This window comes from Mrakia frigida (assembly GCF_051309035.1).
Source record: "Mrakia frigida strain ATCC 22029 unplaced genomic scaffold BDY24scaffold_14, whole genome shotgun sequence".
NCBI classification, from domain to species: Eukaryota; Fungi; Basidiomycota; class Tremellomycetes; order Cystofilobasidiales; family Mrakiaceae; genus Mrakia; species Mrakia frigida.
Window position 1 is genome coordinate 491,542 of NW_027481267.1, and position 8,433 is coordinate 499,974.

At 53.2% G+C, this 8,433-nt stretch overlaps 3 protein-coding genes across 3 annotated transcripts; 2 read left to right on the plus strand and 1 right to left on the minus strand.

The window, feature by feature from the left end:
* Positions 1-1,693: 1,693 nt before the first annotated feature.
* Positions 1,694-2,556, plus strand: BDY24DRAFT_388350 (uncharacterized protein). The gene is made up of 2 exons (XM_076640346.1): positions 1,694-2,402; positions 2,484-2,556. Exon 1 carries the CDS (start codon positions 1,908-1,910, stop codon positions 2,367-2,369), a length of 462 nt encoding a protein of 153 aa, XP_076497015.1. The 5' UTR covers positions 1,694-1,907; the 3' UTR covers positions 2,370-2,402; positions 2,484-2,556.
* Positions 2,557-3,486: 930 nt separating this feature from the next.
* Positions 3,487-4,954, plus strand: BDY24DRAFT_388358 (NADP-dependent oxidoreductase domain-containing protein). The gene is made up of 8 exons (XM_076640347.1): positions 3,487-3,583; positions 3,654-3,669; positions 3,757-4,053; positions 4,146-4,156; positions 4,262-4,412; positions 4,503-4,595; positions 4,681-4,766; positions 4,849-4,954. The coding sequence occupies exons 1-8, from the start codon at positions 3,531-3,533 to the stop codon at positions 4,901-4,903; spliced, it is 762 nt and encodes a 253-aa protein (XP_076497016.1). The 5' UTR covers positions 3,487-3,530; the 3' UTR covers positions 4,904-4,954.
* A 750-nt stretch (positions 4,955-5,704) lies between these two features.
* Positions 5,705-7,964, minus strand: BDY24DRAFT_388361 (cyclin family protein). Its single transcript, XM_076640348.1, has 4 exons — positions 7,446-7,964; positions 6,927-7,327; positions 6,720-6,828; positions 5,705-6,562 (listed from the first exon to the last, which is right to left on the minus strand). The coding sequence occupies exons 1-4, from the start codon at positions 7,624-7,626 to the stop codon at positions 5,745-5,747; spliced, it is 1,509 nt and encodes a 502-aa protein (XP_076497017.1). The 5' UTR covers positions 7,627-7,964; the 3' UTR covers positions 5,705-5,744.
* Positions 7,965-8,433: the final 469 nt, after the last annotated feature.

An 8,433-nucleotide genomic window follows, 5' to 3' on the forward strand; every position in this document is an offset into this window, starting at 1 on the left:
TCTGGCCTCTACCTCAAAGGCATCGAGGGAAAAGAGCTCAAGGAGAAGAAGTACGGGGGTGCTCGAGAGACCAAAGAAACAGACGCGACGCGACTGAACGGCGAGGTCGTTGCTTGATTGGCCACGATTGAGAAGGGGACGTGTAAATAACCCTGCAATCGTATGACTCTTAAGTTAGCCTAGTTAAAGCAATATACACAGAGAAGAAGTGGCCGAGAGCCTGAGGAGAAGAGGCGAACGAGGCGTCGCGGTGGCAGCCAGAGGGATCGTTGAGAAAGACTCCGCTGGAGAGTCACTAATCTGAAAGACGTTGAGCTGGAGAAGGGTGAAACTCATGCTTTCTTCGAGTCGAGAAATTGTCCACTGAGATGGGGATGAGGAGAAAAGAGAAGGGCTGGGCGAGTCGTCGTTCAGCTGCAAGTGCAAACCAGTACGGGCCGTCATCTTTTCTTGCAAAGCGCTGTAGCGACGACTAAGGTGCTGTTCGGTTTGGGGTTTCAAATCCTTCTACGCTTCCTGGATGCAACGAACGGAGGAGCGGTTGAGAGACGGGGAGGTCAAACGTCGGAAGACGGAGAAAGTGGTCGATCGAGAGATATGAAAGACAGGGGGATGGATAGATCAGACGAGAAACTTTTCTGAGGATACGAACAAAATGAGAGCATGAGTCTCGCGAAGGGGAGCGAGAAAAGAGCCTGGAAGAGAAAAGAGGAAGAAGCTGAGAAGCGACTCGCTCGAGACTGAGACTGTTCTAGTTCCAGGGTGATTGAAGAACGCTGCCTAGACGTCAGCCCTTGACAGTAAATCACTCAATTCTTTAGAGGCTTCTAGCAAGAATCGTGAAACGAGAGCGCAAGAAAGGAAGTTCGAAACGAGGACGCGTCGCACTTTTCTGCAACGATATCTAAAACAAGAGGAAAGAACCGAGAAGCGAGAAAAGGAAGGCACCCAGCCAGACTAACAATCCAAGAGAAGAAGAGCACTAGTTGAAAGAGGCCAGGGGCAGAAGGGAGGTCAACCGAAAGGAAACGAAAATGAAGAAGCAAACGCGTCGCAAGATGAGAAGACTGCTGCTGATCAAGCTAAGGACCAAGCTTACGCTTAAATCTGAGGATAAGTCCTCCGAGGCCGCGAATGATGGTTTTGCTGAATATCCTGTGGTTGCTAGGCTCCAAGCAGCTCCATTGTTGACAGCGATGTTGCCGACGCTCCTGAGGCTGCTGCGGACGAGGACGATATGCCATCGCTTGTTGAGGAGAGCGGAAGCATGGAGGAGGTCGATTGATTGATTTTTAGTAGTTAGGAGTGATCTGCATGTGTTCTAGGTTAGTTTAGAGCACTTGAACGGTCGGAAAGAGCGAAAACAGGCGACTTGAGTCGATTTTACTCCCTCCTTTGCAGTCCCTTGAGCTTCGAACGTACCCAGAGGTTGTTTTCAGTAGTCAGGAACGTCATGTAGAAATGTGGATGCTGTGGGAGCAGAATCGACGGCGGAAGTGGGGCGAAAACACGGCGAGGAGAACGTCGGTCGCGTCCTCTTTGAGAGCTCGTTTCTGCCGTTCTTTTTGCTTCCGAGAATCTCTGAGCTTGAAGGGGTCCAGCTGAGAGCCATTTAACATTATTCTGAGAATCCCAGAGCTCCGGCAATCTTCAACAGCGAAGACAGCGTCAACGAAGACGGAGGGAGGGAGGGAGGGAGACTAGCGGGATCTCGTCAGACTGGTTGGATCTTTCTTGGCTCGTCTACCACAGCGAAGGGAACGTTTCTTCGCTCGAATGTGGCGGTAAAGGATCTTTGGCTTGTGGAACTGGAAGATTTTTGAGAGAGCGATTTCAGAACGTTGACTCCGTTTTCCTGCTCGAGTTGACCTCCAACTCCTTCCTTCTTCTTGAGAGGTCAACCCACCATGTCGCTTTCTTCTCCTCCTCTCACCCCTCCTACTCCCGAAGCACCTTCTCCTCCACCTCCTTTCGTCTACGTCCCCGAAACCCGCTTCGAGATCTGGCTCGCAGCCCACATCGAATGGCTGAACGATCCAACGACCTCCTTCTTCTTCTGGTATCGCCTCTACTGCTCCGTCCTCCTCTCTATCGGCATCCTCATCAGCATCCCCACACTCTGGATTCTACCGTCGTGCTTCCTCCCGAACCACTGGAAGGCTCTCTGGGTGGTAGTTTTGAGCTTTCTTGGATGGCAGGAGAAGAAGAAATGGGGGATTCGAGCGGCAGAGTTTAGGAGGAGGGAGGAGGAGAGCGAGAGGGTGGAGAGTGAGAACTTGGAGAGTGGGTTGGGTGGTGGAGTGGTAGTAGTAGATGGAGGGAGTGGGGATCTCACAGCGGACGAGAAAAAGGGGAGAGAGGAGGTGTGAGCTCGAGGGATGAAAGGAAGGGAGGCGGATTAGGTGAGCTTCGTTCGTTTCGCTTGAAGGGGACGGGGAGGGACCGAGGATGCTGACTCGCTTGTTTTCGCCTTCGTTTGGAAGTAGGTCGGAAAGACATGCACATCCCTATACATCGCGTTCTTGCGGCGATCTCTGATGAAGTTTTTTTTGCAGGCTTCAGACGTGTTCTTCGTCGCTCGGTCGAGCTCGAGACTGGAAGTCGCTCCCTTCCAGCCTCCGCTGAGATCCCACGGCTGAAAACCTTCCTTTCAGGACCCGTAGTGATCTCTCCAAACGTACTGTGAAACTCAGAAAGGTCCAAAGGACGAGTTCTAGCAGTCCATTCTGCGATGGAACGCGTCCCACCATTCGTTCGTTCTCTCCCTCCCTCTCGACTCCCGGCCCTCCCTCTCGAGTTCTCCCTCCGACCTTCCGCAAGAGGCAAGTCGTCCAAATAACAGAGCAACAGATCTATAATCTCCTATCTTCGACCTCCACTTCGACCGTTCAACCTCCACTTTACCTTCTTCCCAAACTTCTCTCTCTCTTGCCCTCTCTCTTCTTCCCTCTCCAACCACCACATCCTCCAAATCATACCTCGTCTTCTCCCCCTCTCTCACACTTCAAAATGCCCTCAAGAGTTTCCGTTGTGTACGGTGTGAGTCCTCCGTCTCTCTCTCTCGAAGTGATCATCGAGGGCTCAAGCTGACCTTCCCCATCTCCTTCCTTTATCGCTCTCCTGCCTCACAGGCCATGACCTTCGGACTGGAAGGAACCACCAACCGTAGAGTTTCATCAGACGAAGAAGCTCAGGCTATTCTCGATACCCTCAAAGCTCACGGAGTTGACGAACTCGACACCTCTCGATAGTGAGTTCAGGTCGGGAGGCAACGAGCTCGCTCCCGTCCTCTCTTGTTTAAACCTGAGCCTGACCCGCTTCATACCCTTCACTTCGTCAGCTACACCGATGGAACCTCAGAGATCGTTCTCGGAAACCTCGATGCTGTAGGGTGAGTGTTTCTGAGGGGTAGCCGCTCGTTCTCGTTTCTCGACCGACGGTCGACGTTAAGCTCACTCTCGCTTCTTCTTCTCTCCTCTCCCAGCCAAGGATTCAAGATCGCTACGAAGTGCTATCCTACTGGATCTGCAATGATCAAGTCGAAGGAGGGGATTCCCTCCTACATCCACACGGAAGAATCTATGTGAGTTCCCACGTTCCCTCTTCCCCTCCGAGATCGGGTCGCTCATCTCGCTTCCTGTTCGTGTTTCCAGTCGAGCCTGCATCAAGGTGAGTTGTCTAAATCGCTCAACCTACAGTCTAGTACTCTCTCCATCTGATCATCTCTGTTCCCCCTCTCATCTTCGCTTCCAACAGGCCTCCTTCGAAGCTCTTCGCGTCGATTCCGTCCCTCTTTGGTACCTGCATGGTCCTGATCGCAGCACCCCTTGGGCTGAGACCTTCGGGGCTACCGACAAACTCTTCAAAGAGGGGAAGTTCGAGCGACTCGGTATCTCGAACTACAAGGCCAGTGAGGTCGAGGAGATCCTTTCTCTTTGCGACGAGAAGGGCTGGTGCAAACCTACCGTTTACCAGGGACCTTACAACGCTATTCAGCGTCAGATCGAGCCGGAGTTGATTCCTGTGATGAGGAAGTGGGGAATGTCTTTGATCGTGAGTGCTTTGAATGGGCGACGAGACGACCTTCGACCAACGAGCGAGACGCGACTGACCGTTCTCCTCTCTTTCTTCCTGCTTTCTTGTAGGCCTTCAACCCGTAAGTTACTCGACCTCCTACTTTGCCTATTCTTCTCCCTCAAAACTAAACTTCATCACCCCGAACGAACTCCGAACTCTCTCCCTCTTTCTTTCTCTCTCTCAGCCTCCTCGGTGGTTTCCTCACCAGCCTCAAGACCGCCGACTCCCAAGCCGAAGCTGGATCTCGATTCGATCCCAACGGAGGAGTGGGAAAGTTGTACCGAGGAAGATACTGGAAGGACGAGTACTTCGCTGCTTCGGCCAAACTTGACGAGGTAGGTTGAGCTTTCGACGCGTTTGCGTTTCTTCCACTCCTTCTCCTCGACGAGCTCACTGACCTCCTCTTCCTTCGTTCACCTTTCTAGGCCGCCAAACTCGCCTCGACTACCATGCCCGCTCTCGTCCTTCGATGGATCCAGCATCACTCGGTTCTTGATCCAACGCTCGGAGATCGAGTCGTCAGTTTCTTTCGTTTCTTTCCCTCGTTTCATTTTTTCACAGACTTCCCCTCTTCCCCGACTTTCATTTTTCCCTTCCTTCCAGCTCATCGGAGCCTCCAACCACACCCAACTGGACGACAACCTGACCGGTCTCGAGGGAGGACCTCTCGACGCGTCCATCGTCGCTTTGTTCCGTCCCCTCCCTTCAACCGTCTCGCCCGTTTGCCTCGTTGACTGACCATCACGCCCTTCTTCCTTTTGTCGTTGTTAGGATCGACGAAGCAGCCAAGCTCGTCAAGGACAGCTCGCCTCCTTACCACCACTAAATACAACCGTACCGCCTCGTCGATTCGATCGATGAGCCCGTTCCTCCCTTTTCCTTTTTCTCTTGCGCACCCCGGTCCTTCAAAAGCTCTTCGAAAGAACCCTCTCTTCCGCATCGGACTTCAACTGTTCCGTCTCTCTCCTTTCCCCCCTTCGAGACGAGGGTGGTCGATGTACGTGTCTCTCTCTCTTCCCTTCTTCTCTTCCCTCTCTCACCCCCCAAACCCAGCTCAGGTCAAGTCAAGTTTCGAGAAATCAATCCATCGTGAATAATCAAAAAAAGATGTCGAAGAGGTTCGTAAAAAGCAAAAAAAAGTGAAGAAAGAAAAGCAAAAGGCGAAAAAGGCGAGTGAGAGATCAACTCAAACGGATCCAATCTAAAGCGCGCTGCACGAAGAGGATAAACTAGTTGAAGAAAGGGGCGAAGAACACGAAGAGTGAAAGAAATGCGAAAAAGGGAAGCGAGAGTCGTACGGTCGTTAACAAACAACGGGAAGAGAGAGAGAGAGAGAGAAAAGAGCGTGTGGTAGATAGAGAGCGTGAGAGACCAAAGCGAGAGATGGATGGATAGATAAGAAAGATGGGTAGGAGGGAGAAAAGAGAGGGAATGCGGGCGACAAGGGAAAGGATGGATGCGAGACGAGAAAACGATGCGATTGAGAGAGAGAGGAATGAGAGACGAGAGATGAGATGAGATGGACGAGACGAGAAAGGAAAAGCACACCAAAAAAACACGAAGAGAGAGGGACGTCCGGGCAAAAGCTAGAGAAGAAGGCAGAAGTAGGAACTCCATCAAGGAAAACCTACTACGGCTCAAAGATAGCTCCCACCACCTCCGCTCGCTCAAAGAACCACAAACTCCCCTTCCCCTTCCTCCTCCTCCTCCTCCTCCCTCCCCGCCTGAGCCACCATCACCCTCCTTCCCTTCATCGCCGACGAACAGTTCTTCCCCAGCAGCCGACCAAGGAAGGATCCTCCCGCCGCCATGGACGTAGGCGAGGTCTTCTGGTTCTCCGAAGGACCGACGTGGTGGTTGGCTCGTCGCGTTGGCGTGCGAGGTTGGGAGGTCGAGTTGGAGAGGACGGCGGTGGGGAGGCGGGAGATGCTGTGGGTGCTGCTGGTTGTGGATCGACGAGGAGGGGATTGAGCGGCGTCGGCAATGGTGTCGAGGGAAGGGGTGTGACGACGTCGACTGCTGGTTGAAGCAGGGGAGGGAAGACGGAGGTTGGTGCTGCTGCTGCTGTTCTTCGTCGTCGAGCTCGACTTCCCTCCTCCTTCGCCGTACGACGACTCCTCCGAAAGCGACGACGACGACGAGAACGATCCCGTTGCTCGTCCAAGCGATCCAAGAAGAGGGAACGAACTCCTGTTGTCTCCCTCGCTCGTAGGCGTCGCAGGCATGCTTCCGTAGCTCGACGAGGACGAGTTGGAATCGAGGGATGACGTTGAATCCGACCTGTCGAACCCTGGGGCGGCGACGACGACGACGACGTGGAGGTCTCGAACCGAGGAGCGACGATGGGAGAGTTTGGTGGCGGAGAGGGAGAGGTGTTCGTGGGTTGAGCGGGTGGTGGGGAGGGGTTTGGATTGAGCGACGTGTAGGAGAGGGAGGGGAGCGGCGGGAGGAGGAGGAGGAGGTGCGACGAGGAAGGGAGCGAAGTCTGGAGAGAGAGGGAGAGAGAGGAAAGAAGAAGAAGAGGAGGAGAAGTTAGTAACGAGTTAAGGAAGAGGGAAAGTTGTAGAGATAGAGGAGGGGACGGGGAAGAGAAGAGACGGTGAGAAGAGATGGGAAGATGAGAGAGAGAAAGCGGGACGAACGGTGCTCGACTTCTTCCTCCGTGATGGCGAGGTCGTAATCGAGAAGGTAAAGAAGTTGCTTCTCCATAAGGTTGACCTCAGCCTGCGAGAAGAGATGAGCGTATCGACACTGCAACGAACAAGAAGGAAACGAGGGCCGAAGGAGGACGATCAGCCTCGAGCTCGTTTCACGTCGCCAACAACCCTTCTCCCCAAAAAAAGACTCACCCAGTGCTTGTTCTTGGGACTGGAATCGTTGAGGTACTTTGCCGCACAGATCAAGGTAGCCAGGAAGACTCTGAGGGTGGTACAGGGCATTCCTTTCGTTCCAGCTTTGGGGAGACGATCTCTCAATCGATCGAGGTAGACGAGCGTGGAAAGCAACGTCGGCACCTGGACGTTGCTCTCCGATACGAGGACCGAGATGAAGGTTTCGAGCGAAGGGAGAGGTGGTGGCGAGGAGGAGGAAGAGGTTGAGGTTGAGGAGGTGGGAGGAAAGGAGGAGGAGGAGGAGGAGTTGGTAGGTGTGGAAGGAGGAGTGAGGATCGAGTTGGAGAGGTGATGGTGGATGGAGGGAGGAGGGGAGAGGCCTGGAGTGATGACCGAGATGGCTCGTTCCGCGATGTGGTCTAAAGGGAGTATACAAAGGAGAGAGTAGAGTAAAAGATCAGTTCTTGAAAAGAGACGAAAAAGTAGGAGTCGTTTGAAAGGGCTGAAACGAGCGCGTTTTTAAAAAGAGAGACTCACAGATCATCTCGTTTGAGACTTCACTCCTCATCAACTCCAAGAGCAGAGGGTTGTGAGAACCGCAAGGGAGGAGACTTGAAGGATGTATGAGATCCTCGAAAGCGACGTAGGGAGTAGGAGGGGAGGTGTTCCTCGGAGATCGAGAGTAAGAGTCCAGGCGCGAGGAGGACGAGGAGGTCATCGTTTGAAGGAGTTGGAGGTTGGTTTGGGTAGAAGGAGTGAGAGTGAGAGTGAGGTTGTCTCGAGTAAGGTAAAGATCCAGGGCGGAACGAAAAAAAAGAGGTGGTGAGGAGAAACGGGAAGGGCGGACGGAGGAAGGGAGGGAGGGAAGAAGCTCGTCGAGAAAGAGGGTTCTTCTTCTTGTTCGTGAAAGACCGCCAAAGAGTTGCAAACGGGGGCGAGGCTTTGTAGAGTCTTGGTGGGGGAAGGAAGGGCGTAGGGGGAAGAGAGGGGGGGAGGGGAAAGAGAGGGAAGAGTGGGTTGGTTGGGAGAGGAAAGCAATCCCTGCGAAAAAAGGTCAAGAGCGTGAATGAGGAGGAGAGAGAGAGGCCGTCCGTCGCGTAGTCTGCGTTTCGAACCTTTCTTTTTCCCGTTCACGCCTCCCAAAACTCTCCTCCATAGACCCCGGTTCCCTTGTGAATCTTCTCTATACAGATCCACCTCCACCTACGCTCTATTACCAGTAGAAAAACAGCATGACACTCCCTCTTTCCAAACTAGAGGCAATCGAATCGAGATCGAGGAAATCGTTTCGCCTCGGTTCGTTTCTCTTCTCCCTTCTGTGCCGACATAATTGCTCACTACCTTTCACACCTCGCCCAGAGCCCTCCCGTCGCCCTCGCTCGATTCCCAAAGAACAGTACAAGGAGAGGCAAACACGGGAAGGAAGGCGAGCGGGAGACAGACTCGAACCAGTCCTTATTATCGATTTCTAACTCTTTGAATTCTAATAATGACGGAAATCGATAAGAAGGACTGGTCGCAAACT